Genomic DNA, 27203 nt, shown 5'->3' on the forward strand with positions numbered 1-27203 from the left:
CCGTACCACCCCACCGCCCGGCGGGGGGGGGAAGCGCCCAGCGAGGCGGCAGAAACGCGCTCCGCAGCGGCGGCCGCTGCCCGCGGGGCCGTCCCGCTTCTCCGCGGGCGGTAAAACCGGCGGGCGGGCGGCGGAGCGGGGCGGGCCGAGCCCCCTCAGCGCGTTCTCCCGGCGGCCCCCCCCGGCCGCGGGGTGGTGCGCGCGGCGCGGCCCGGCGGCGCATGCGCGGCGCGGGGCGGGGCCGGGCGGGCAGCGCGGAGGAGGAAGGCGAGAAAATGGCGTCGACGGGTGAGCGGGGCCGGGGCGGGGTGCGAGACGCGACGGGACGGGACGGGACCGGACCCCCGGCAGCGCCGCCGCCCCCGCCGCGGGGTGATTGGGGCGGCGGCGGGGCGGAGCCGCCGGCCCGTAGCGCCGCGCCCGGGGGCCGCTGGGGCCGGGCCGTGCCGGCGGCCCGTCTCGCCGCCGGGGCCTCGCGTGTTTCCCCTCAGTGTCGGCGCCTCAGCTGCGGCCCCGCGCGGTTCTCGGAGCTCCGCGCTCCCAGCAGCGAAGCGCCGAGCCCGGGCTCCCTCCGCGGGGCGGGTGTGGGTGCAGACACGGGATCGTGAAGGTTTTGGGTGGGAAGGGACCCTAAAGCTCATCCCGTGGGCCGGGACACCTTCACTATCGCAGGGTGATTCCAGCCTGGCCCTGGGCACTGCCAGGGATGGAGCATCCTCTGGGAATCCGGCAGTTCCTCCCCGATATCCCACCCAGCCCTGCCCTCTGGCATTCCCTGTGTCCTGTCCCTCCATCCCTTGTCCCCAGTCCCTCTCCAGCTCTCCTCGAGCACTTTAAGGCACTGAAGTTGCTCTGAGCTCTCCCTGGATCCTTCTCTCCCAGCATCTCCCTGGCTCCAGATTTATCTGAATGAAATGTTTTTCCACGTGGGCTCCAGCTTGTTACAAATAGTTGGAAGCTGAGACTCCCCAACTGTGGCAGCATCACCTTTAAAGTGCTTCAAAGCCCAGCAGCCCAAGACTTGACTCTCCTTAAAGAAGGAGGATTTTCCTTTTTTTCCAGTAAGGAAAATGTGCCAGGCAATGGAGTGTGAGGGAATATCACCAAGAGCACCTTGGAGAGCTTGGAAAAGAAAAGTCAGTAAAGGAACATCTGCCAACGGAATTGTCAAAATGGGGGTTAAAACCACAGCTGTGTTTTCCCTTAATTCATGGAATTGTTCCTCCTGGGAACTGCTATTTTCAGCCTCTGGTGTGCTCCTGAGCTTTGTGAAATAAAAGGATGAAGATTAATTTCCCCCTGGAAATAAAAGCCAGGAGATGGGTTTAACTAAATGAACCATAATATTATTTTTTATTAATGTTCCATGTGCCTCTAAATCCCAGCAAATTAGAAGAGTGGCATCACCACAGGCAAGCTGCAAATTCCACACCTGGAATTAAATCCTACAAAGGGAGAAATGTTGGGTTTAGGTGGGACTGGGGGAGGGCTGTGTGGAGAGGGGTTAATTGATCCCCCTGTGTGCAGCTCGAGGCCAAAAAGGGGCTGAAAATGGAGAATTAAATGAGGTTTTGGTGGCTGGAGGGTGAGCAGGGAAAAGAGTGGAGGAGGGATGAGGACCAGGCATTAATTAACACTCAGGATTTAGCAGAGCCACGTGCAAGTGAATTAAAAAAAAAACAAAACACAACCCTGAACTGAACAAGGAAAATGTTCCAATATTTCACGTGCCAGCCTGAGAGGGAAGTGGGAATGATGCCAGAGGAGTTTAACAACTTGTGCCTTGTGTCCCAGGAGTGGGGTGTTCTGTGCAAGGTCAGAGGAATGGATAACTCCAGGAATTCCTGCTGGGATCACAGCACAGATCCAGGGGCTCTGTTCCTGCACAGGGAGCAGAGGAAAAGCTGGGAGTGCACCTGGAGGGTGGAATGGAAGGATTTGTAGGGATGGAAGCACAGGCTGAGGAACAGGAGGTGTACTGGATTTTCCAAGGGATTCCTGGGGCTCCATGGCCTTGGGAATGGTGGGATAATGGAATTAAAGCTGGGCAGTTGGTTCCTCAAATTCTCCAGTGCAGAAGTTGAGCTTGGATCCATGTGGATATTCCATGATTCTGGGATAAGCTTGGATTTCTGACCAAGGTGTGATGGTGATGGGAGCACTGGAAACTCTTCCCACACAGGGATATCTGGGAACAGCTCCACTGATCCCTCTCCTGCCCCTGGCTCAACCAGGGAGTTCTGGGCTCATTCCTGCTCTCAGGACTTCTGTGGTCCTGGGAGAGCTGGGATCTCTGGCCAGCTCTGCTGGGAGTGATGAATTCATCACAGAACTGGGAGCTGCAGTCGTTTCAAATTTAGCCTCCTAATTGCCATGTGGATTCATTTTCCATCCCTGCCAGCAAATCAGTTCAGCACAGGCTTTGCTGCTTGGATTTTCAGGATTTTGGTTCTCCCCCCAGTCAGTGTGCTGCTGTGGATTGAGGATTTGGGGAGGGAATCACTTCCAGGGGACAAGTGGCTTTCCAGCCATTGATCTGTGTCCTTGAGAGAGTGAAGGTGGTGAAACCTTCCAGCCCAGCCCTTTCAGAGCAGGCTGGGGGGGTTTGTAAGGCTCAAATCCCTGTTTTTCCTTTGTTCCTACCCAAATCCCCCCCTGCCAGCCCCCTGGGATCCATCCAAGGTGGCAGTTAAATTGAAGCAGGGTCATTTGAGATCAAAGTGGCTGCTGCAAACAGCAGGAACAATGAAGGGAAGAGAGGTTTTGTTCCCCTCAGAAAAAGGACTGAAAATGTGCATTTACCTTCCACCCTTGGGAAACTGGAATTCCAGTGGTTTATAGCAAGCTGCAGGAGGAAATTCCAGCTGCTGTGCTCTTGGATTCTTTAATTTTGTTAAGCCTTTATCAATGTTTTTATTCTTTTTCTTCTCCTTTTCTTTTAGACTACAGTACCTATAGCCAAGCTGCAGCTCAGCAGGGGTAAGTAGCTTATCCTCCCTGTTTTAAAAAGATGTAATGAAGGTAAATAATAATTATGGTTTGGGCTTAACTCAGGTATGTTTGGAAATCCTGAGGATTTTCCTGCAGCTTTGTATTCCCATAGAATTTCAGCTCATATTCAATTCACCTTTAGAATTCTCATAGAATTTCACTGGTGGGCTGCTTGAAAATTTGTCTGGTGATGCAGATTTGGGGCAAGATTATAAATGTCTTTACATTCATTCCACAGCTACAGCGCCTATGCACCTCAGCCAGCCCAAGGATATGCACAGACCACCCAGGTAAAACGTGGGGAGGGGGTGGAATTCCTGCTCCATCACCAGCAATTGCTCAATTTCCAGGAAAACACTCAGCCAGGAGAAACTCCCTGGTTAAAAGTTGTCTTGGAGCTTCTCCCCCTAGCCCAAAGTGCTTTTTAAAAATGGAAATAACCTCAAGAATCCCTCTTTTTTTGTTAATTTATTCAGTCCTGATCCCAGAAAAGTCAAATTCTGTGTGTATGTTTGACACAGCTACGTTGGTGGGTGTTGTAATCAGAGGTGTAGGAGAGAAAAAAAACTGGGGAAAAAAATGGGGAATTGGCCTTTGGGAGATGGCAGAATTGGACAAAGGAGGAGGAGGGAATCAGTTTTTATTGCTATAACTGTTCATACTCTCAGTTGGCTGGACTGCAAAGTAATGATGAGAATAAGAGATTAACTTAATGCTTATTTTTAACCTTTAGAATCCAAGTTACTACAACCACATTTGTCTGCAAACTCCAAGTATGTTTCCAAAGGTAAATTCTTGTCCTCAAAAAGTGCTGTAGGCTTAATTTTCCTTCCCAAGAGGAGGAAGACAGGCTCAGTGTGGGCTGAAAGGAAGGTGATGGTGACTTATTTAAAATCAAAATCTTTGGAGACAACTGGGAGAGCTACTCCCAGTTGTAGGGTGAGGTGAAAGGTGGGAGCAGGATGACAAGGGTAGCAACAGGAGGCCTCAGCAACTAAAACCAGCTAATTAAACCCCTAACCAGCTAATTAAATCCCTAACCAGCTAATTAAACACCTAACCAGCTAAACTCAGCTGTAGGCATGTGTCCATGGTAAGTTTGCAGCATTCCCTGCCTCTTGGTGGAAGGAACTTCCAGGGGCAGGGATGTGTTCACATGGTCAAGGCTTTCCTGCTCCTGGTTCAGACCTGTGCCCTGAGCTCAGGAATATCCCAAAAAGTCCAGGCTCTCCAGAAATCTGAATTCTTTCAGAATCTGGATGTTAAAGCTGTCTCCATGTCACTCCTTGAGCTGTAGCCAGAGTTTTGTCCTGAGCCAGGAGCTGCTGGAAGCTTGCTGGTGCCTGGAGCATGAGCTGGTAGGGCATGGCTTGGGCAGCTGGTGACACTGCTGGGCACAGCTGCTCCTCTCCTTTCCTCAGTGATTTTCAAGCTGGATTTGGAAACAAAATCAGGGAGTGGGTGAGGTGAGAGCTGCTCCCTCACTGAACACATAGGCACCGGAATGGGAGCAGCACCCCTGGGATGCTTGGGGTGTCCCCGTGGATCCCATCCTTCCATGCCTGCACCAACTCCCATTTTTCAAATTTATGGCTGATGGGCATGAAAGATACTGCAAATAATTGAATTGAAACCTTCCACAGGTTGGTTTTAGCCAACACCAAAGCAGTTTGACACCGAAGTGACTTTTCCTTCAGCAGCTCCTCCCTGGGAGCACTCCCATTCCCTAATTCCAGGTTAACCCTGGGATGGTGCCTGTGAGTGCTGGTGGTAGCTGTGAGGAGCTGGGAGCTTTCCTGTTTGCTTTCCACAGAGCAGAGGTGTGTGGTGACAATGTCAAGAGCCTGTCCCTTCAGTCTTGGCAGGGAAAAACCACTCCATAACCTCCTCGCAGAGCTGACCCGGAATTCCCCGCAGCACCTAAAAACTTTCACAGCAGCCTTGGCTTTGGGAGTGCTCAGCAGCTGCAGCTCCCGGGGGTCACTAGTGCTGATGGATTGAATGTGTGTCCTTTTGGAGCAGACCTACGGGCAGCAGAGCTACGGGAGCTACGGGCAGCCCAGCGACGTCAGCTACACGCAGCCGCAGACCACGGCCACCTACGGGCAGACGGCCTACGCCACGTCCTACGGGCAGCCCCCCACAGGTGAGACACAGCCCTGCTGGGCTGGGCTCAGCCTGCAGCTCTGCTGGGCTGGGAAAGGCTCTCACAGCAGCTAGGCCAGCTCCTGTCCTGGGCAGGGACACCTTGCACTGCTGCCAGCTCGGATGGGGCGGCATCAATGACACGTGTGACCGCCCGCCCTCCCAGGGAGCAATTCCTTCCCCATATCCCACCCAGCCCTGCCCTCTGGCAGTGGGAGCCATTCCCTGTGTCCTGTCCCTCCATCCCTTGTTCCCAGTCCCTCTCCAGCTCTCCTGGAGCCCCTTTAGGCCCTGCAAGGGGCTCTGAGCTCTCCTTGGATCCCTCGCCATGTGAACACCCCAAGCCTGGCTCCAGGGCAAAGGGGCTCCAGCCCTTGGAGCATCTCCTCCTCTGGTGTCACTCCAGCAGCTCCACATCCTTCTCATGTTTGGGATCCCAGAGTTGGGTGCAGCTCTGCAGGTGGGGCCTCACCTGAGTGGGGCAGAGGGGCAGAATCCCCCCTCCTTTCCTGCTGCCCACGCCGGGGGCTCAGCCCAGGGCAGGGGGGTTTGGGGTCCAGCTCTCACCCACCAGCACCCCCAAATCCTCTTCCCAGTGCCACTCCCGAAATGTTTCCTGCAGGAAAGGAGTTCCCAGGTGAGCACCCCCAGCTCTCCCAGCCTCCCATGGCCTCCTCTGGACTGGCTCCAGCAGCTCCAGGTCCTTCATGGAATGGTTTTGGCTGGGAGAGACCTTAAGCTCACCCCATTCCTCCCCTGCCGTGGGCAGGGACACCTTCCACTGTCCCAGGTTGCTCCAAGCCCTGTCCAGCTTGGCTTTGGACACTTCCAGGGCAGTGGCAGCCATGTATAACCAGGAATAAATGCACTGGTGAGTTTTCAGGGCAGGGTTTGGGTGCTGTGGGACCAAGCAGGACGTGCTGTGCTCAGAGCAAAGGGAACAAGCTGCTCCTGAGCCCTTCCCTTCCCTGCCAGTCCTGTCACTGGCAGTGATGTGTGCCTGTTCTGATCCTGATCTTTTCCTTCTCTTCTTGTGCTTCCCACACAAGGGAAGGGACCAGTCCAAGTTGGACTCTCCTGCTCATTCTTGCATGGAAAATTCCTTCTCATCCTGTCAGAACTTGAGGTCCCCTCTAGGTAGGAACCCTTGAGGTGTCACTTGGTTTTAGTGCCAAAACCCTCAAGTGTCAGAGCTCCCACAGGCAGTGACAGCAGGGATTTGCAGGGCTGCAGTGCTCTTTGCCAAACTCTCCCAAGTGCCATCTGCATGGATAAAATCCTGACCATCCTAAAAAGAACTTTTAGGTGACCCTAACCCCATTATGCCCCCATTTCCCAAAGGATAAACACATCCTGCCCTCCACCTTTGCATGCCCCGTGGTGGTTTTGGATTTCCACAGCAGACACTTTGTCATTAATGCTCCATAAACTCTCCCAACGTGTTCTTGGAGCTGGAATTTCCTCCAGACGAGAGTCTTAATGTTTGAAACTGTTGAGACAATGTTTAATTCATGTGTATTCATGTTTATTTAATGTATGTTTGGGCTGAACATTCAGGAAGTTTAGAAATCAGATTTCCCTCCCAGTGATTCCTTGGGTGTCCTGCAGATTCCTGGGAGAGACATTATAAACATTTTGTATTTAGGAATTAGGGAATAGCAGGACCCTGGGATATCTGGCTATGGAGGAATTTTTCAGGGGAAGAGCTGGAGAGAAAATACTAACCAGAACTAAAATATTTACCATCTTTACATGGATCAGGAAAATTCCTGCTCATGAGATCCATTTCTATTTGCCAGTGTCACTGGGGGTTATCTGCAGGACTTTTTCCTTTCATTCAAGACTACCTAGACAAAAGTTGGCAGCAAAATAGGATTTGTGAACTTCCAAAATTCCTTTCTTAGAAATATTTATGTCCCTGTGACTCCTGTGGACTCCAGACCTGCAGGGGTCACAGGAAACTGCTCTGTTTATATGTTTCCTTCTCCCTTAAGAGGAGATTTGCTGGAGGAATAATAATAATAATAATATAATAATATCAGGCTTTTTTTTTTTTTTTTTTTTTTTTTTTTTTTTTTTTGGTAGAGAAAAAAAAAAAAAAAAAAAAAGCTTCATTTTCTTTTCATCCATGAAAAAAAACCACCAACTTAGAAAGTGGTCAAGCAAAAGATCCTATCAGCCCATGGAGCAGGGCTGTGGCAGCTCTGGGCATGGAGCCAGGTTGGATTTATCCTTCCTCCACCTGCCTCTCCTTGAGCAGCCAGAGCTGTGGAAAGGAGACTGCAGCCCCTTTCCCTCCTCCTCCTCCTCCTCCCTCTCCTCCCTGCCTTTCATGCTCAATAAACCCCTGGGCCAGACATTGTCATGCCCTGAGAGACTGCATTTCTTACACCTGAGTCCCAATCCTGTTTTCCTAAGAATCACCTTTTTGTACTGCAGTTCCTTAAAGCAAAATGATTTTTTTTTTTTTTTTTTTTTTTTTTTTGCCTAAACAGCCTGGGGTTTGGGTAAGGTGTTGTTGAGGTCAAGGAAATCCAAGGTCTGTGTGGATGGGAATGGCAGGGATGGATTTTTCCTTCCCAGCACTCTGTTTTCCCACCTTGCTCTGCCTCCAGGACACCCCAGGAAAGAGTTATCACCCTCCTTTTCTCCCTGGGGCTGGAGGAAAAGGTGTCTTGGAGCCACCCAGTTACTTGGTTCCAGAGAAAAAAGGGATTTGGGAGCAGCTGCCTCAGGTTAGGGTTCACTGGGCACCCTCAGACCTGTGGTTCATTAATCACTGCAGGGTGTCAGCAGGAATTACAGGAGTAAATAAAGAGCATTTCTGTGTCCAGGTGTGGCTCTCTTGGAAGTGGGAATTGCTCTCTGAAACCAGCCAGCTCCTGCTTCCCTTTACCTGGGAAATTTGGGGTATGGATATTGACATTCCTGCTGGATTTGGAATTAATGGACACACTCAGAGCTGCCATAACAACCCCAGGATATCCCAAACCAGAGGGGCAGCTCTGCATCCCCTTCCAGCCCCTCACTGCTGGGATATGCACAAGCCAAGCAGGAGTCAGCTCTCTTCCTGATAAATCTCTCTGGAAAGAAGAAATCTCTCTGAATCCAGCCTTCTCCTGATGATCAAATCCTGCAAGCTTCTCCACCACCTGGAGAATTCCTGGGCTTCAGTCAGGGGTTTGTTTGGAGCCTTCTGGGGGAATTTAGGCACTTTAAGCAGGTTATTATTCCTTCTGTTACCTTTTTCTTTCAGCAGCTTTTCTGCTTTCAACTTTTCCTGGCTGGGAGGGGAGGAGAGAGAAGTGATGTTACAGAAATGCCACCCTCAAAACAAGAGCCCTTGAGGGTTCCCAGAGTGTCTGATGTGGGCTTGGTTTGTGATTTAGACCAGTGGGATGGGAAATCACTGCCTTTCCTTTGGGACAAACCCTTCCTGCTGAGCACACTCTTTCACAAGGGAAATGCTCCATCTAGAGCTGAAGCTTTAAATTTCAACATCTCTTCTTCTTTTTTTATTTTTTTTTTTCTCCTCCCGTTTATGCTGCTGCCTGTGCAGAGCCAGCAAAGCTTTTTGCTCCCAGTATGAGCACTGGGATAGGGAGCCCAGCTGTGGGAGGTGCAAATGGGGCTCCAGACCCAAGGGGAGCAGCCCAGGGCAGGTCTGTGGCTGCAGCCTGTACTTTGCCTTTTTTAGTGTGTGGTCAGGCTTGGGCCAGTCAAAATAAGGGTTTATTTAACTCCTGGGATTGGTGCTCCCTGTGGAATTGCTGTCTGGCCTCACATTTAAGTGTTTGGGCTGCTCAAATTTGTCCAAGGCTTTAAAAATTTTCCAATTGGGCATCATCTCCTTCACCCTTCTCAGCAACACTTTTCAGAGAACAGCAGGCAGCAATAATGACCATAAAAACTGATTTTCTAGTGATTCCTACAAGTATTTCCAGTTTCATTCCCAGGTTGGCAGCCCTGGGATGGGGATGGGGATGGATTGGGGGACCAGGGGTAGGAAGTCCAGGCTGGCCTTGTGTCTTCATCAGGATCCTGAGTGTCCCTAGAAATCTGAACTTTGGGGGTGTTTTTAATGAATTTGCTGTGCAAACTTCCTGCCCTGCTGCCATTCCCTTTTCCTGCCCCCTGGGAAGGGCCCTGCAGTGGTGGCAGCAGCAGGAGCTGTGGCAGTGCCCGTGGGGCACACAGTGTTCTGCTGGAAGTGCTGTTTGCTTTGCAAATGAGGGAATTAGAATAAAATGCTGCAGCTCAATTTGCCTAAAGGAAAAGTGTGTCACAAGCCTCCTGTGTTTATTAAGAACCAGAAATGATGGAGAAGCTGTTGCCTCACTGATCCCAGCCATGAGAGCTGCTCTTTTTCCCTTTTTTTTTTTTTTTTTGGCTTAACAGATTTGCTTAACAACATTTTATTGCTGTTTTTCCATCTAGGTCTCATAGTCTTAATTTGCAAACTTGCTAGAAAGGTTGTTAGGAGCAAAAACCCAATGTGTTAATGTCAGTTCACCTTTGTGACAAGGCAAATGCAACTGAATTACACAGGAGCTGTTTTGGGGTCTTGGATATTTTAAAACTGTTGAAAAATAACTCTGTGAGCTCTCAGTTTTTCCCCTAAACCACACTGAAATTCTGAGAAAAAGGGAAGGTGCATAAAACATCAGGAGCTGCCTGATGTGTCTCTTTTGACCTTTTGCTCATGTGAAAGCAAATGAAAAGTGCTTTTCTTTTGTTTCCAGCTTTACTGATTTAAAATAAGCCTTCAGAAGTGCCTCTGAAAGACTTCCCAGGCCAGGTTTTTTGCTTTTATTTTTCAGAAAAGCTAAAAGGATGGGACTGTACTTGCTAAATCATTTGGATTTCTTTTGCTTTGATGCTCAGGGGGGTTTGTTACCCTGCTTTTGTTGAGGAGATGCTCCATGCCTCAGCTTGCCCTGCCTGAGCTCTGGTTGCTGTAAACACTCCTGGGTGCTGGTCCAGGGGTGGCTTCCAGAAAGCTCCTGGGAATGGGATTTTAGGATGCTGAGGGTCTGGAGGCTGAGGCTTCCCAAGGTGAGAGGGTTCTGTGAGGAAGGCAGAGGGGCAGGGTGGAGTAAGGGGTGATTTTTGGGTTGTCTGAGATGGTTTTGTGTGGTGAAACTGTGTCTTTGTGTCGGGTCTCAGGAGAAAAAAAAAAAGCTGGAGAGGGACTTGGGACAGGATGAGGACAGAGAGCAGGGTTAGATGGGACAGGGTTAGATGCCCCTGCATCCCTGGAAGCGTTGGACAAGGCTTGGAGCAGCCTGCCCTGGTGGAAGGTGTCCCGTGGGAGGGGGATGGAGGGAGACGAGCCCCAAGCTCCCTTCCAGCCCCCCGGGCTGGCGCCGTGTGTCCCAGCAGAGCTGTGTTGCAGGTTACAGCGCCCCGACTGCGCCCCCTGCCTACAGCCAGCCCGTGCAGGGCTACGGCACGGCCGCCTACGACAGCAGCACGGCCACGGTGACCAGCAGCCAGAGCTCGTACGCGGCGCCGGCCGCCTACGGCACCCAGCCCGCCTACCCCGCCTACGGGGCACAGCCGGCGCCGGCCGCGCCCGCCAGGTACCGCCCTCCCTGCTGCTCGTACTCCTCCTGCTCTTTGCTTCTCTGTCTCTTCTTCCTCCTCTTCTTTCTCTTCTTCCTTCTCCTCCACCCCCTCCTCTTCATCCGTCACTTCTTTCTCCTCATTCTCCTTTTTTTCTTCCTTCTCTTGTCCCTCCTACTCCTCCTCATCCTTCTCTTCTTCTCCGTCTCCCATTACTCCTTTTCTTTCTCCTTTTCCTCCTCATTCTTCTCTTCTTCCTTCTCCTTCCTCCTTCTCCTTTTCCTTCTTCTCTTTCTCCTGTCTCTTCCTCCATCTCCTCTGTCTCTTGTTCCTCCTCCTTTTCTTCTTCCTCTCCCTTCTCCTCATCCTTCTCCTCCACCCCTCCTCATCATTCTCCTCCTTCATCTTTTCTTTTTCCTCTTTCTCTTCTTTCTTCTCCTCATCCTTCTCCACCCTCTCCTCTTCATCCTTCTCTTCCTCCTCCTCCTAATTCTCCTTTTTTTTTCCTCCTCTTGTCCCTCCTACTCCTCCTCATCCTTCTTTCTCCGTCTCCCATTACTCCTTTCTCCTTTTTCTCCTCTTCATTTTCCTTTTTCCTTCTTCTCTCTTTTCCTCCTTCTCCGTTTCTTCTTCCTCCTTTTCTTTCTCTTCTTCCTCTTTCTTCTCCTCATCCTTCTCCTCCACCCCATCCTCATCATCCTCCTCCATCTCTTTTTCTTCCTCTTCCTTCTCTTCTTCTTCCTCCTCCTTCTTCTCATCCTTCTCCTCCACCCTCTCCTCCTCCTCGTTCTCCTTTTTTCTTCCTCCTCCTCCTCCCTCTCCTTGTCTTCTTCCTTTTCCTTCTTCCTCCTCCTCCTTTTCATTCTCCTTCTCCTGTCTCTTCCTCCTTCTCCATCTCTTCTTCCTCCTCCTTCTCCTCCACCCCTCCTCATCCTCCTTTTTTTCTTCCTCCTCATCCTCCTTTTTTTCTTCCTCCTCATCCTCCTTTTTTTCTTTCTCCTCCTCCCCTTCCTCTTGTTCCTCCTACTCCTCCTCTTCCTTCTTTTGTCTCCCATTACTCCTTTCTCCTTCTTTTTTCTCTTCCTCTTGTTCCTCCTTCTCCTTCTTCATCTCTAGTTCCTCCTCCATCTCCTCCTCCTCTTTGTCCCCAACCCCGTTTCCAGGCTGTGGCAGCCCCTCCTCCTGCCTGTTGCTGTGCCCCCTGCCCTGGCTGGCTGTGAGGGCTGTGCTCCAGCAGGGTGAGTCAGCCTGTTCCTGCAGGCCAGGGAGCCAGATCAGCCTCTCAGGCACAGCAGAGTGAGTCCTGTCTGCTCCCAGTCACGGGGTCAGGCAGGATGCTGGGGTGGATGCACAGCCTGCAAAACATTTCCTCTAAATCTCACCCCTCTGGGCGCTGCCTGTCATCTATTGAATCAAATTGTTTGCTCAGAGGACATGAAAAATTTAGAATACATAATGGAAGCTTGTTTAGAAGTGAGTGCAAGCTGATTTATTCCTTTACCTGGTGTCTGTAGCAAGCACTGTGGGAAGGAAAGGCAGAGCCTGGCACAGCTCTGACAGGTTACACTTTAAAGGGATGTAAATCTGCAGGATGAATCCTGATGTTGTGAATCATTTTTCCCAGCTTCTGCAGCAAAAGCAGCTTCACTCTTTTTGCTCCACTCTGAGATACACATAGAAGTTAAAGACTCAGAGAATCCTTTGAGTAGGAAAAGCCCTCTGAGATCATTGAGGCCACCACTAGCCCTGTCCCCAGGTGCCACATCCACATGGCTTTGAAACTTTGGGACAAACAGAAGGGGATGTGTGAATCACATGCAGAGGGTTCTCAATTTTCAGGCCTTTAGAGTTAATTCTAAACACAAAATCAAAGAGTGGTTTGGGTTGGAGGGGACCTTTAAAGGTCACCAGTCCAAGCCCAGCATTCTTTCTCTTCCATGAGATAATTGAGATAACATATATGAGGCAATACCTGTCTGACCTGGATTCTGAAGCAAACAATAGGGCATTTCTCTGCCTGCCTTGCTGGCTGCTTCAGCTCCTGCTTTCCCAGGGCTCTCAAGGCCAGCCTTGCTGGCTCCTTGCTGCTCCACTCAGCCCCAGAGCCAAAGTCTGAGCCCCATGGCTTTGGGATGAACAGGAGCTGTTGTGGGCACTGCCTGGGCCTTTCCTGGAGTGTGCAAATACCCAGGCAGTGAGTGCTAAAATTGTGTTTATTACATATTTATTGGCTGCTGCCAGAGTGACTGTCACCAATCAGCTTTAATTCTACCCCAAAAAAACCCATCAGTCCTGCTGCCAGCTGTGGAGCTGGACACCAGTATTGTTCCATATTTCTCCCCAGACCCCAGGATGGCAGCAAACCAGCAGAGACCAGCCAGCCCCAGTCCAGCACGACAGGCTACAGCCAGCCCAGCCTGGGCTATGGGCAGAGCAACTACAGCTACCCCCAGGTGCCTGCCAGCTACCCCATGCAGCCTGTCACTGCTCCACCCTCCTACCCTCCCACCAGGTAATGCTTGGTTCTGCTCTGACAGGGGCCTGTCCTGGGGGGATTTATGGAAAAGGAGTTTTGGGGGCTGTGCTTTGTGTGGTTGTTGTGGTGGGGGTGGCTGAGTGTAGAAGTGTCTCTGTATGTGCACACCTGAGAAGGAAAATGATGACAAGTGGGCTTAAGACATTTTCTATTTTTTTTTTTTTTTTTTTTTTTTTAATTTTAAGACTTGAGAATTTTAAGAATTTTCCTAGAGTGACCTTTTGCTGCCTCCTTCCACGTTCAGCTTGGCCAGGAACTCCCTTCTCCCCTCAGGTGTCTTTAATGTGGCTTCTAAAAAGTACACTTTGAAATTCTCAAAGCCTCAGCTGCATGAAGGGAACTTCTTTTATCCATTAACACTGAATTTTGCCCTGGCACTTGTACTTTTTCCTAGAGGTGTGTATAAACTGGAATTAGCCACATGGTTTTTGCTTTCACAGCCCTCCAGACTGGCCTCCACAGGATGACTTCAGCTTTTAAAGTGATTTACAGCACTAAACACAGCCTCTAATTACATTGCCTTCCAGCATGAGCCACTCCATGCACACTGCCAGGGAATTGTCTCATCATCCCACCTTTCCTTTCCCCATGCTTTTCTCTTCCAGCTATTCCTCCTCACAGCCAAGCAGTTACGATCAGAGCACTTACTCCCAGCAGAGCAGCTACGGGCAGCAGAGCTCCTATGGCCAACAGACCAGTTATGGCCAGCAAAGCAGCTATGGGCAGCAGCCACCTCCCACCAGTTACCCACCTCCCACTGGATCCTACAGCCAGGCCCCCAGCCAGTACAGCCAGCAGAGCAGCAGCTACGGCCAGCAGAGTGAGTGGGACCCTGGCAGGGAGCCCTGGCCTTGGTTTGGGTTGAAGGGAGAGAGGGTTGGAGCTGGGGTTTGATGAAAAATGGCATCTCTGGAGGCACTGGTAGGTTGGGATGATCTCTCTGGTGAAGGGTGGGAACACAAAGGGAGAAAACATTTCTGTGGAGGAGTTGAGGGGGTTCAGCCTGGAGAAAAGGGGGCTCAGTGGGGACTTTTCTAGGAGGGGGCAACCACAGGGGTTTGGCTCTGCTGCTAGAGAATAAGGGATGGGACAAGAGGAAATGGCCTCAGGCTGTGCCAGGGGAGGGTCAGGAGGGTCTGGAGTCCCCATCCTGGAGGGATACAAAGGCCACACGGCTGGGGGAACAGCTGCCATCAGTGCTCCCAGAGCAATTCCCCCAAACTAAACAACCCCAGTGCTGCACTGTGGCTGGAGCTGAGGGCAGGGGAAGGAGCTGCTGCCTGTCCCTAACCCAGTGGCACCCTTCCCCAGGCTCGTTCCGCCAGGAGCATCCCAGCAGCATGAACATGTACGGGCAGGAGTCCGGAGGCTTCTCCGGCCCCGGGGACAGCCGGAGTCTGAGCGGCCCCGAGAGCCGGGGCAGGGGACGAGGGGGATACGAGCGAGGAGGAGGCATGAGCAGAGGTGGGCGGGGAGGAGGACGCGGTGGAATGGGGTAAGAGCAAAGCTTTTCTCCTTTTTCTCTAATGCTGGTTTACCCGTAGGATTTGAAAGGCAAAAGAAGGGACTGAAAGGTTGACGTTCCCAGCTGTGTTTCCATGGAGGACAGTCGCTGTGTAGCAGCGTTGCTTGTCGTCCATGGAAATGTTATCCTAAGGGAAATAGGAGCAGGATGGTTGGTTTGTCCTGCAGCTGGTTGGGCCCCCAGGGAGGGGGAGATTTGGGGTAATGCTGGCCCTGGCACTTTCAGCTCCCTTCGTGGTCGCCCAGAGGTGGAATCCTCTGTTGGGTTTAACTCTGGGTGGAGCACACACAAACCTTCCAGCAGCTCCAGGGGATGCTCCCTGGGCCTCAGGAGCAGGGATTTGGGCAGGGCAGGAGCCCTGTGTCAGCCTCCTGCGAGCTCAGAGTGCCTGGAACGCTTGGAGCACACGAAGGAGCCCGAGAGCAGAGAGGAGGAAGTGCTTTGGCTCCCAGGCCTGCTCCCCCTTGGAGCATTCAGGTGCTCTGAATCAGTTTGGCCATTTCACCCGGTGGCACAAGCTGGTTTGGTGCCACCTGTGCCTTCAGGTGTGTCCCCATCCATGGAGATGGCTCTGATAGAGGTGAGGGAGGAGAGCTAATCCCAAAGGCTCCTCCGAGAGAGAGTTCACAGCTTTGTGTGTGTTCCATCCCCTCACCCCGTTGCTCAGAGCTATGCAGAGTGTCCCCAGGTGTGGCACAGGCCATGCTGTGCCCACCCTGGTGCTGGCAGGGTGGCTGTGATGGCAGCTGCCCTCCAGAGGCCACTCCTCCCATGTGGCACAGCCCAGTGACACCCCAGCTTGGCAGTGGATGGCCCCATTCTGCATAGCTCTGTTGCAGCCCATTGACGTGGCATGAAATCTTTATCAGAGAAATCCAGGAAAGAATGGAAGAGGCTGGTTTTGTGTGGGAACACATCCAGCTTGGAATTGGCTCGGGTGAAACAGAGTTCCAGGGATCTGCATAAAGATTTCAGCCCTGCTGTATTGATCTCTTAACAATGAAAGTAGATGTAGACACCTGAAATGTCTATCATCACATCTTCAAATTTCTAGCCCCTTCCGAGCTTCTCACTGCCAAAGATTTGTCACCTGTCTCTGATCTCACACCTTAATCCCAGCTCAAATTTGCTTCCCGAGCGATTTCCCACCTGGCCAGGCCCTTACAAAGGGTCCCCCCCAGCCTTATGGACGTAGAGTTTGTGATGTCCATAGAACAGGTGGCTTCAGGGGACACCCAGGGCAGGTAGGGGAACTCGGCCCACCTTAGCATGCTGTGGTGATGGATTTCAGTGTCTCCAGCAGGTAAGGAGCTCGATGTTATTAACGTGCCCTTTTTCATTGCCTCGATGATTTGATATTTTTATGAAAATGGAAAACTTTTTAACATGCTTTGTCGCATTTATATGCTACAGGTTACAAAGTGAGAGCCTTGTAAACACCTCAATACTTAAAAAGTACCCGTACTCAGTACTCAGCCGGCAGCATAATGAAAAGTGGGACTAGACACGGTGTCCATATGGAGAGGAAAAAAATACATAGAATATTTTTAACCCAATGTATTGATTGTATAAACGGAATCCTTCTGTAACTTTGGTAACTGCATACTTGTTGTTTGGTAATAAAACCAGAGGAGGGTATACTACTACTTTAGAATTGTGTAACGTTAAAGAAAAAAAAAAAAAAAGTGTAAAAATCTTATGTTTAAAAAGAGAGACATTACGTAAATGGTGTATACTTTAATGAGAGGAGGCAAAGCTGCATGCAACAGCTCGAAATTCTGTATTGACTTTTTTTTTTCCCAGTATTAGAGGTGCAATACTTGCTAGAAAAATTCACGGTGCTCTCCCTCCTCTGCTCGGCTCCTTCCAAACAGCTTGCTGGCTCACCCAAAAAAAGAGCAAGAAGCAGCCCAAATCCTTTCTCAAGGTGGTATTTTCCTACTTCACCACCACACTCCAAAGCAGTTTTAGCTGTGAATGCTTCAGCCCCAGCTTCTGGTGGAAGCTGTGGCCCTGTTTGCATTGGCACGTGCCCAAAAGTGAGTGTGTCCACAAAGCTGCACCCCTGGCCTTGGAGCCCCCGCTGTACTCTGTAAGTTCTCCCTCCAGAGAGTTGTTAAATTCAGTAGTGACCTGAATGTATGGCTTTATTCTGAGGGTTTTAGGGGTGATGTCAGCTGAACTTTGTGTTGTAGGTCTCGCGTGTGGTTTGTCTCCTTTTACGCTGTTAAATGTCAGGGACCCGCGGGCCCGCTCTGCCACAGGCTGAGGGTGCACCTTGGTGGACACACCGAGGGGAGGGAGCTGACCACCCAAACACCCCCAAATTGCTCTTCAACAACAACAACAAACAAAAAAAAACCCCCCACTTTGATTACAAACAACCCCCATTTCTCAGCCAAGTATTGCACTGATGATACCCGAGTAACGCCAGGGCACCGACAGCAAAGCGGTGCCTCAAACCACACCAAGGTTGCTTTATATGTAAAGAAAATTTGAGCAAGCTGCCCTGAAGAAAGGCCTAGTGCCGAGATGAGAGAGAGACAGAGAGATGTTTGGAGATGTTTAGCCAGTGCCCTTCTCCCCTGTGAGCCGCAGAGGCTCAGAGCGGTGCTGGCTTTGTAAAGGGAAAGGCCTTCATTTCTTCGTTTATCCCCCCAGCAGCGCTGGAGAGCGAGGTGGCTTCAATAAGCCTGGTGGTAAGTTTTTGAGCATTACAATGGATAGTGTTAAAAAAAAAAAAAAAAAAAAAAAAAAAATTGCAGTCAGTTTTTTTTTTTTTAGCACGAAGTGTAATTTTTTTTATTCGTTTAAAGTGGTTTAAAAAAAAAATGACAATATGCAACCAGACTGTAAAAATGACAATATGGAACCAGACTGTAATGGGTACTGCCGGCGATGCCCAGGGGTATGTGGACACAGTGGAAGAGTTGAGCAACCACTCCTGTAATTTTGGGGAAAAGAAATGCTTTGGATGTAATAAATCTTTTCTTTTTTATTTTTATTTTTAATATATATATAGATATATTAAGTAACTTTTATTAATGAACTTAAAAACTGATTGGCTTGGTAAAACCTTTTAAAAAATCAGCGTTAATAAGTGGTTTGAAACCTGCTAAAAAAAAAAAAAAAAAATCAGTGTAATAGTGGTTAACGGTTTGAAAGCTGCTAAAAAAAAAATCAGTGTAATAGTGGTTATTGGTTGGAAGAAAATGCTTAAAACCAGTGTAATAGTGGTTTTTGGTTGGAAGAAGTGCTAAAAGAGCCACCTGATGGCCCAGTAAGGTGCAGTGGCGCTGCTTGTGCGGCGCAGGTTGTAGCTAGTGTTGTGTGTGTCGGTTCTGCAGCCCGCAGGGCCCCCACTAACACCCTTCCCTGTGCTTCTCTCCCGCCTGGCAGGACACATGGAGGAAGGACCCGACCTGGATTTAGGTAATTCCCACCTAACTCCCTGCTGAGGTTGTGGAACAGACGTTTCTGTCCTGGTTCCAAGGGCTGCGGCCACCCCAGCGCCACTTGCAGCCGTTCTTCTGTTCCCCTCATTTCTTCATTCCCAAACAGCTGGAAAAGCACACGTGGTTGGGAGATGCTCCCCCTTCTCTGCAGGAATTAGGGGCATTGGGGGCTGCTCTGGAGCTTGTCCAGAGCCTTGTCCCTTCCTGTCACAGAGGCATGTCTGGAAGTTCTCCGTCAGCCTTCCAGCATCGGAAAAGGGGGGTGGATGTCCTTGTGTGGGAGCCCAGGGGGCACCAAGGTCTTCCTCACCCTTCCTCTGGGATGTGTCCTGAAATAACCTGAGGGTTCTTCCCACGTGGGTGGGCGTGGGCTCTGTCTGGAGCGGGGACAGTCACCTCCCTTGGGCCCGGGGTTTCCTGTCACTCCCAGAGCGAAGCTGCAGCTGTGGAGGGGATGACGGGATGGAAAGAGCCCGGCCCTGGGGCATCCCTGCCCTTCCTCTGCCTGCACTGACCCGGGAATTGTCTCCTAGGCCCCCCTATGGACCCGGAGGAGGACTCGGACAGCACTGCAGTCTATGTGCAGGGACTCAATGATAATGTGACCCTGGAGGATCTGGCAGATTTCTTCAAACAGTGTGGTGTTGTCAAGGTGAGGGGTCACCCACCTCCTCCTCCCTGCCCATTGCTCACATCCTCTGGCCCATCATGTCCAGGCTCTGGGAGAGGCCTGGCAGTGCTGTTTTGGGCCTGTCCCTTCGTTTTTGGGGTGTCCGGGCTGTTGCTGTCATCCATGGTTGGCCTGGGACCCCTTTCTTCTGTCCTGGAGTCCCTGGAAGGCAGAACAGAGTACATCCCTGCCGGGCTGTGGGGACACAGGGCTGGGGTGACATTCCACTGTCCCTTAGATGAACAAGAGGACGGGGCAGCCCATGATAAACCTGTACATCGACAAGGAAACGGGCAAGCCCAAGGGCGATGCCACCGTCTCCTACGATGACCCGTCCACTGCCAAAACAGCCGTGGAGTGGTTTGATGGTGAGTGCTGGGGGACGGCTGGGGGTGGAATTCCAACAACAGGGCCGTGATTCACTGATGCTCCTGCCGTTGTGTCCCTCCCAGGGAAGGATTTCCAGGGCAGCAAGCTGAAGGTGACCCTGGCACGGAAGAAGGGCCCGATGAACAGCCTGAGGGGCGGGATGCCCCCGCGGGAGCAGCGGGGAATGCCCCCTCCCCTCCGCGGAGGTACCGTGCAGCCCCTCCCGCGCTGCTCCCCGCCCTTCCCGTGCCTCCCTGCACTAACCGGCTCCTTCCCGCAGGTCCAGGGGGACCCGGTGGCCCGGGGGGCCCCAGCGGGCCCAGCGGCCCCATGGGCAGGATGGGGGGAAGAGGCGGAGACAGGGGCGGCTTCTCCTCGAGGGGCCCGCGGGGATCCCGGGGAAACCCGTCCGGAGGGAGCGTGCAGCACCGCGCCGGGGACTGGCAGTGCCCCAACCCGTGAGTACCGTGTGCCCTGGGCATCCCCCAGCAGCTGGCCAGGGCAGCCGGCCCTTCCCGAGTCACTGCCCGGGGGCAGCTTCCCGCTGGCACCGAGGGAGGGGCTGTGGGGAGCCAGGCACCCACCCCACTGCGAGCTGCCCCACCCCTGCCCTGTGTCCCCTCTCCACGTGCTTCCTTCCCAATGTCACCCCGGCTGGAATGCTGTCCCGCTCCCTAACTGGAATTTGTACCCAGGGGCTGTGGAAACCAGAACTTTGCCTGGAGAACAGAGTGCAACCAGTGCAAGGCACCCAAACCCGAGGGGTTCCTCCCACCCCCCTTCCCTCCTCCAGGTACGTTTGGGGGGGTCACAGCCCCACTTCCCAACGGGACACCCCAGGCCTGGCCTCGGCCTCCTTGGGGAATGGCTGGGCCAGCTGCCATCCCTCCTTGAGCCACAACATGGAGACTGGGCTCACCATTTCTCCTGTGCTTCCTGGTTTTGTGGGGCTGTCAGCAGCACCCCGACTCCCCAGGGCAGTGCTTCAACCTTAATATGAACCCCAAATCCCCTGGGGTACCCAGCAGCTCCCAGCCCTGCTGCTGCTGCTCTGCCAGAGTGGGATGGGTTGGAATGGAGGGATGGGAACACTGGGGCAGGATGTGCTGGGGTGGAGGGATGGGGAGCACAGGAGCGGGATGTGCTGGGTTGGAGGGATGGGAACACAGGAGCAGGATGTGCTGGGATGGAGGGATGGGGAACACAGGAGCAGGATGTGCTGGGATGGAGGGATAGGAACACAGGAGCAGGATGTGCTGGGATGGAGGGATGGGAACACAGGAGCGGGATGTGCTGGGATGGAGGGATGGGAACACAGGAGCAGGGTGTGCTGGGATGGAGGGATGGGGAACACAGGAGCAGGATGTGCTGGGATGGAGGGATGGGGAGCACTGGGGCAGGATGTGCTGGGATGGAGGGATGGGGAACACAGGAGCAGGATGTGCTGGGATGGAGGGATGGGGAACACAGGAGCGGGATGTGCTGGGATGGAGGGATGGGAACACAGGAGCGGGATGTGCTGGGATGGAGGGATGGGAACACTGGGGCAGGATGTGCTGGGATGGAGGGTGGGGAGCACCAGAGCGGGATGTGCTGGAATGGAGGAATGGGGAACACTGGGGCAGGATGTGCTGGGATGGAGGGTGGGGAGCACCAGAGCGGGATGTGCTGGGATGGAGGGATGGGAACACAGGAGCAGGATGTGCTGGGATGGAGGGATGGGGAGCACAGGAGCAGGATGTGCTGGGATGGAGGGATGGGAGCACTGGGGCAGGATGTGCTGGGATGGAGGGATGGGGAGCACAGGAGCAGGATGTGCTGGGATGGAGGGATGGGAACACTGGGGCAGGATGTGCTGGGATGGAGGGATGGGGAGCACCAGAGCGGGATGTGCTGGGATGGAGGGTGGGGAGCACAGGAGCAGGATGTGCTGGGATGGAGGGATGGGGAGCACCAGAGCGGGATGTGCTCCCGTGGGTCACTCCCAGGTCTCTCTCCCTCCCCAGGCGGTGACCGCGGCCGAGGCGGCCCCGGGGGGATGCGAGGCGGGCGCGGCGGGGGCCTGATGGACCGAGGGGGGCCCGGCGGGATGTTCCGGGGCGGCCGCGGCGGAGACCGAGGCGGATTCCGAGGCGGCCGGGGCATGGACCGAGGCGGCTACGGAGGAGGCGGCCGGAGAGGAGGAGGAGGCGGCGGCCCCGGGGGACCCCCAGGACCCCTGATGGAGCAGATGGGAGGAGGAGGCAGAGGACGGCGCGGAGGGCCGGGAAAGATGGACAAGTATGGATGGAGGGTGGGGCAGAGTGATGGGAGGGGACAAGGGGGTCACTGGGGAGGGGGAGACCTGATGGGGACAGGGTTGGGGGGCGACCGGGGTGGGACCGATGGGCGGAGGGGCAAAGCGCTGAATGGGGCAGTGGGTGGGGTGGATAAAGGGGCTGGGGGGTTAAGGATCCTCCCCGGCCCGGGGGGTGCTCCTGGACCCCACGACTGACCCGTGTCCTCCCTCCCACAGGGGCGAACACCGCCAGGATCGCCGAGACCGGCCCTACTAACACCGCCCCCCCAGAGCCGCATTTACTACCAGATTTATTTTTTAAACCAGAAAAAAAATGTTTTAAATTTATAATTCCATATTTATAATGTTGGCCACAACATTATGAGTCCTCCTTGTCTGTACTTTAGTATTTTTCACCGTTTGTGGAGAAACATTAAAACCAAGTTCAACGGTAGCGTGCTGAATTCTTTCTTCCCCCCCCTCCCCCAAAATAAAACCGGTTGTTTAACGCGCCCCCGCCCCCCCTCCCCGCCTGTAACGCTGTGAACGGTTGTGACGGTTGTTTTTTTAAATAAAATTCCCGCTGTTTGTAACCGCACCATTGCTGGCCTTTCTGGAGAGCATCCCTGGGAGCCGGGGGGGCTCGGCGGGGGTAGGGTGGGCCGGAGCCGCCGGTGCATCCCGCTGTGCCTCAGTTTCCCCGGCGGGTGGGTGCGAGTTCCGCAGAGGAGGCACATGGATGGCGGCGGGGGTGGGGGATGTCACCCGCTGTCGCTGTGCGTCCCCCCCGTGTCCGTGTCGCCCCCCACCCCTGCAGCCCGCGCTCCTCCCCTTTTCCCGCCCCGATCGTGTCCGCGTCCCCCCCAATCCCTGCCATGCCCGTGTCCCCCCCCGTGCCCGTGTCCCCCCCGTGCCCGTCCCCGCCCGCCGCCGCCGCCGCCCCCGTCCCGGCCCTTTCTGGGCCGCCTCCAACTTCCCGGCCGGGGCGCGGCGGCGGCGGCGGCGGCTCCGCGGGGCTGCGGCGGCCGAGGCCTCGCAGGGAGCGCCCCGGGCCCCCCCGGCGCCCCCCGGGCCCTGCGCGGGCCGATGGCGGCGGGGGGCTCGGCCGCGGGGCCCCCCCGGCGCTGGGAGCCGCGGCCCGGCCGGCAGCGGGGAGCGGGCCCGGCCCGGCCGTAGAGCGCGGAGCGGCGGCGGTGAGTGCGGCGGGGCGGCGGGGGTCGGGCTGTGTCCCCTCTGTGTCCCCTCTGTGTCCCCTCTGTGCCCCCCCCGTGTCCCCCCCCGGGCCCCGTGTCCCCCCCCGCGTCCCCGCAGGTGCGGAGCCCCTCCCGCCGCCCCCGGTGGATCGCCCACCGCCGAAAGGGCCCCCCCCGCCCCCAGAGAGAGGCACCCCCAGAGATGGACACCCACCCCCAGGGAAAGGGGGACCCCCGAAACGGGCACACCCCCCCCTCCCCCCGAGGGTAGGGATCCCCCCCAACAGAGACAGCCCCCCCGAGGGAAAGGGAACCTTCAAATAGGGACCCCCCCATCCCCAAGGGAAGGACACCCCCCAATAGGGACCCCCCCCATCCCCAAGGGAAGGACACCCCCCGACAGAGAACCCCCCCATACCCGAGGGAAGAACACCCCCCACAGGATCCCCCCCATCCCCGAGGGAAGAACACCCCCCACAGGATCCCCCCCATACCCGAGGGAAGAACACCCCCCACAGGATCCCCCCCATCCCCGAGGGAAGAACACCCCCCACAGGATCCCCCCACTCTCGAGGGATGGGGACCACCCCCCAACAGAGACCCCCCCTCCCCAAGGGCAGTAATCCCAATGGCCCCCGGGGTGAGGGGACCCTCCCCAACAGGGACACCCCCTCTGAGGGTGGGGGTCAGCCCAGGGGAAGGACCCCCCTCACAGGGTGTGGGCTGGGCTGGGGGTGGCCCTGGAGGTCACTGGGGGGGTGACCCCTCTGCTGAGACCCCATGGCCGAGTGTGGGGGAACAGCCCCCCAGCCGGTGCAGCCCCCCAGGGTTGAACCCCCAGGGTAAAGGCACTGCCATCCCTCGGGGTGTCACCTGCTGCCAGCGTGGGGACCCCGGGCTGGGGACACCCACCATGACTGGGCAGCTTTTAGGGCGGGGTTGGGGAGGGATGTCCCCGCTCTGCCACGGCCACACCGGGGGGTGGGCACAGGTGACTCATTGACCTGGGGGGGCAGAGGGGACACAGGATGAGGGGACATGGGGTGGGAGACGTGGAGAATGGTGGAGGGACATGAGGTGAGGGGGACATGGGCTGTGGGGGCTGGAGGGACGAGGAGTGGGGGGTCCTGGCAGGGATCAGGCAGGCCCCAGAGGGGGGTGGTGGCAGCAGTGACCCTTCTGCCCGTGGGTAATGTGTGGGGGAAACTGAGGCACAGAGGGGTCACTGAGGTTGGAGGTGGTTTGGGGGTTCCTGCCCGTAACAGCCCCGTTGTCTCCCCGCAGCAGGTTTGCCATGGCCGACCCCAGCCACATCCAGTCCGCCGCCTCCAAGAGCATCCGCCCGTTCCGCTCCAGCGAGGAGTACCTGGAGGCCATGAAGGAGGACCTGGCCGAGTGGTTCAACACCCTCTACGACCTGGACATCCAGGCGGACACCTTCCTGGAGAGCCTGGAGACGGGCTGCCACCTGTGCCGCCACGCCAACACGGTGACGCGCGCGGCGCGGGAGTTCCAGGAGCGGCGGCCCGAGGCGGCGGCGCGGCTGCGCCTGCCCCGCTCCGAGGTGCTGTTCCAGGCCCGGAACGTGGCGCCCGGCTCCTTCATCGCCCGCGACAACGTCTCCAACTTCATCCGCTGGTGCCGCCAGGACCTGGGCATCCAGGACGTGCTCATGTTCGAGACCAACGACCTGGTGCTGAAGAAGAACGAGAAGAACTTTGTGCTCTGCCTGCTGGAGGTGGCCAGGAGGGGCTCCAAGTTTGGGATGCTGGCGCCCATGCTGATCCAGATGGAGGAGGAGATTGAGGAGGAGATGAGGGACCAAATGGCGGACGGCGCGCCGGGCACGGGCCGGGAGAGCCGCGAGCCCCGGGCGGGCGCCTGCCCCAGCCGGGCCCGGCCCGTGGCGCTCTGCGACCTCCGGAACCTGGACGAGCTGGTGAGACACGCGCTCCCCTGGGAGCCCTGTGCCTGGGTGAGGGCCTGGCCGCCCTCCTGCGCCCCGGCCCCGCCACAGCCACAGTGGGAGGTGCTGCCCATCGCCCGGCAGGGAGCTCTGTGCTTCAGGGGAGGTCCTCCCTGTGCACCCCGTGCTCACTCTGTGGTCGCCAGGAGGTCGCACCTGTCTGTGGCCTGTGGGAGAACCTCCCTGTCCACCCCCCCGGTGGGTCCCGCCCATCTCTGTGGCCCCTGGGAGCTCCTGTCCGTGTGCCCCATGGGGTGCTCCGTGATCCCTGAGAGGTCCCACCTGTCCTCCCAGCAGGGCGTTCTGTGGTCCCTGGCAGGTCCCACCCGTCCCTGTGACCCGCGGGAAGTCCTTTCTGCCCACCCAGGGCACCCCGTGTGTCCCTGTGACCCCCCCGTCCATAGGATGTGCTCCACCCACCCATCCCAGCTCTCCATGGCTACGGGAGCTCCTCTCCACCCACCCACCCACCCACCCGGGCTCCCTCCTGACTCCAGGAGGGATTATTTTGGTGGCAATTTGATTATTTTTGAGGGGACACAGGTGCCACCTGTGCCCTGCCACCTCCTCCCGGTGCGGGGGTGGCTCGCAGGGGTCCCCACCCCAGGACTTCTCCTCCTTCGCCACCTGCTGTCCCCAAGGACGGACACGGGGACATCCCTGCTGCTCACAGTCACAATTTGGGGTGTCAGAGCTGGGGGGGGGGATGCAGGGACCCCCCCGGGCCGGGAGCTCAGGCCGGATTAAAGCCGGGTGCGGGATTAATCTGGGGCGGGGGGGGACACGGGGGGGACAGGGGGGCTCTGCCCTCCCCTGACTCCCTAAGCCTTTTTTTAATTGAAACCCCGGTTCCTCATTAAGTCCCTCATTAAAGAGCATCCTGCCCCCCCTCACCCAGTGCCTGCCGGGGGCCCCCCCGTCCCTGCTGCACCCCAAGCCCCCCTGGCCGGGCGCTGCATTTTTCCCGGCTGCGTAATTCCTCGCCATCGGCTTTTATGGGCAGCGCCGGAGGCGGGGAGGAGCCTGGCACAGCAGGATCCGGCCCCCCTCGTCCCCAGGTGCCCCTCCCGGGGTGGCAGCAGGGTCGCGACCCCCCCTCATGCAGCCCCCCACCCTCCCTCCCTCGCTCCCTCCGTGACTCAGTTTCCCCAGCGGTGTCACCCGGATGGGAACCGCAGCGGCCACATCCTTCCTTCCTCTCAGCCCTGCGATGCAGGAAGACCCCCCTAGAATCGCGGGATTATTAAAGAAACCCCAAATCTGGGGGCGAGGCGGCGCTGTGTACCCCCCCAGCCCGGGCCGGGCAGGAGCAGCCGCGTCCCCGCGTCCCCTCCCGCGGCTCCCGGTTAATCCCTGACGTCAGCCCGGCCCGCGGAGCCGGCAGCTGGCGAGCGGGGCACGGCGGCGCTGCCCGGACACCCCCCAAATCCTCCCGCTCCGCCAGGGAGGCAAAACCCCCCCGGGATTTTCCCCGTTCCTATTGATGGGTGTAGGTCCTGCCCCACGGCGGGGATTTGGGGGTGGATCCCCCGCCGATCAGGATTAGTGGGGTGAGGGGTGTTTTGTGCCGTGGGTGGACCCCAAATACAAGAGTTGTGCCCGTTCTCAGCCTGCCGGGGTCCGTGGGGGTCCCGAGCCCACCCGGCTGCTTCCCACGGAGCGTGGGGGGCACACAGAGCCCCTCCGTGGGGCCAGTCTGAGGGGCTGCCCCTGTAATGGGGACCCGCACTGACCCTACAGAGGGGTTTGTGCCCCACCGGCCCTATAGAGGAGGGTCCATGCCTCACCAGCCCCATAACGGGGTTTATGCCCACTGACCCTATAGCAGCCCTATAACTGGGGGGGGGGGTCTGCACCCCACCGACCCCATAGCAGGGGGTCTGTACCCACTTATCCTATAACAGAACAGGGGGTCTGTGCCCCACCGACCCTATAGGGGGGGTTTCTGTGCCCACCATCCTTATAATGTGGGATGCTGGCCCCATAATGGGGGGTCTGTGCCCCACCGACCCTATAGGGGGGGTTTCTGTGCCCACCATCCTTATAATGTGGGATGCTGGCCCCATAATGGGGGTTCTGTGCTCACCGTCCCCATAATGTGGGATGCTGGCCCCATAATGAGGTGTCTCTGCCACCCCAGCCCTATAAGGGGGTTGTGGACCCCACCGACCCTACAGCAGGGCGTCCTCGCCCCCCTGACCCCTCCCCTCCGTGCCGGCAGGTGCGGGAGATCCTGGGCTGCTGCTCCTGCCCCTCGCAATTCCCCATGGTCAAGGTCTCGGAAGGGAAGTACAAAGTGGGCGACTCCAACACGCTCATCTTCGTCCGAGTAAGCGCCGCCCTCGCCCCGTTCACTGTCCCCTCCCCACGCCACTGTCCCCCGCTCACCGGGACCCTCTTCCCCCGCTCCCAGCAGGGTGGGAGGGTCCGGGCGGGATTTCCTGCCCGGTTTGGGGTTTGGGGCCGGCGGTGACAGCGCTGCCCGCAGGTGCTGCGGAGCCACGTCATGG

General features: G+C 55.9%; 2 protein-coding genes across 6 annotated transcripts in view; both read left to right on the forward strand.

Moving 5' to 3' along the window:
* Positions 1-217: 217 nt before the first annotated feature.
* Positions 218-22132, forward strand: EWSR1 (EWS RNA binding protein 1). Of its 5 annotated transcripts, none has more exons than XM_056504368.1 (18): positions 218-288; positions 2943-2979; positions 3230-3281; positions 3725-3778; positions 5014-5137; positions 10532-10718; positions 13046-13213; positions 13843-14057; positions 14549-14732; positions 17424-17461; positions 18162-18194; positions 18751-18869; positions 19126-19255; positions 19340-19462; positions 19537-19714; positions 19952-20049; positions 21263-21536; positions 21772-22057. In XM_056504368.1, the coding sequence occupies exons 1-18, from the start codon at positions 222-224 to the stop codon at positions 21809-21811; spliced, it is 2121 nt and encodes a 706-aa protein (XP_056360343.1). In that variant the 5' UTR covers positions 218-221; the 3' UTR covers positions 21812-22057. The 5 variants fall into 5 exon arrangements, with proteins under 5 accessions (XP_056360343.1, XP_056360344.1, XP_056360346.1 ...); XM_056504369.1 differs by having other exon boundaries at positions 17427-17461; XM_056504371.1 differs by lacking the exon at positions 3725-3778 and having other exon boundaries at positions 17427-17461; positions 21772-22132.
* A 402-nt stretch (positions 22133-22534) lies between these two features.
* Positions 22535-27203, forward strand: part of GAS2L1 (growth arrest specific 2 like 1) — an 8909-nt gene continuing 4240 nt past the window's right edge. Inside the window, exons 1-4 of the mRNA XM_056504741.1 lie at positions 22535-22727; positions 24012-24666; positions 26915-27022; positions 27182-27201. Coding sequence (XP_056360716.1) covers positions 24022-24666; positions 26915-27022; positions 27182-27201 — 773 coding nt within the window. The 5' untranslated portion in view covers positions 22535-22727; positions 24012-24021. The remainder of the gene's footprint in view (positions 22728-24011; positions 24667-26914; positions 27023-27181; positions 27202-27203) is intronic.

This window comes from Oenanthe melanoleuca, chromosome 15 (genome assembly GCF_029582105.1).
Source record: "Oenanthe melanoleuca isolate GR-GAL-2019-014 chromosome 15, OMel1.0, whole genome shotgun sequence".
Lineage (NCBI taxonomy): Eukaryota > Metazoa > Chordata > Aves > Passeriformes > Muscicapidae > Oenanthe > Oenanthe melanoleuca.

Excerpts from the sequence above, each read along its gene's own strand:
- EWSR1 (XM_056504368.1), top strand. The coding sequence starts at position 222 with ATGCGCGGCGCGGGGCGGGGCCGGGCGGGCAGCGCGGAGGAGGAAGGC. Across the intron at positions 289-2,942 it reads CGAGAAAATGGCGTCGACGG|ACTACAGTACCTATAGCCAA; the intron begins GTGAGCGGGGCC and ends CTTTTCTTTTAG. Across the intron at positions 19,715-19,951 it reads GACTGGCAGTGCCCCAACCC|GGGCTGTGGAAACCAGAACT; the intron begins GTGAGTACCGTG and ends ATTTGTACCCAG.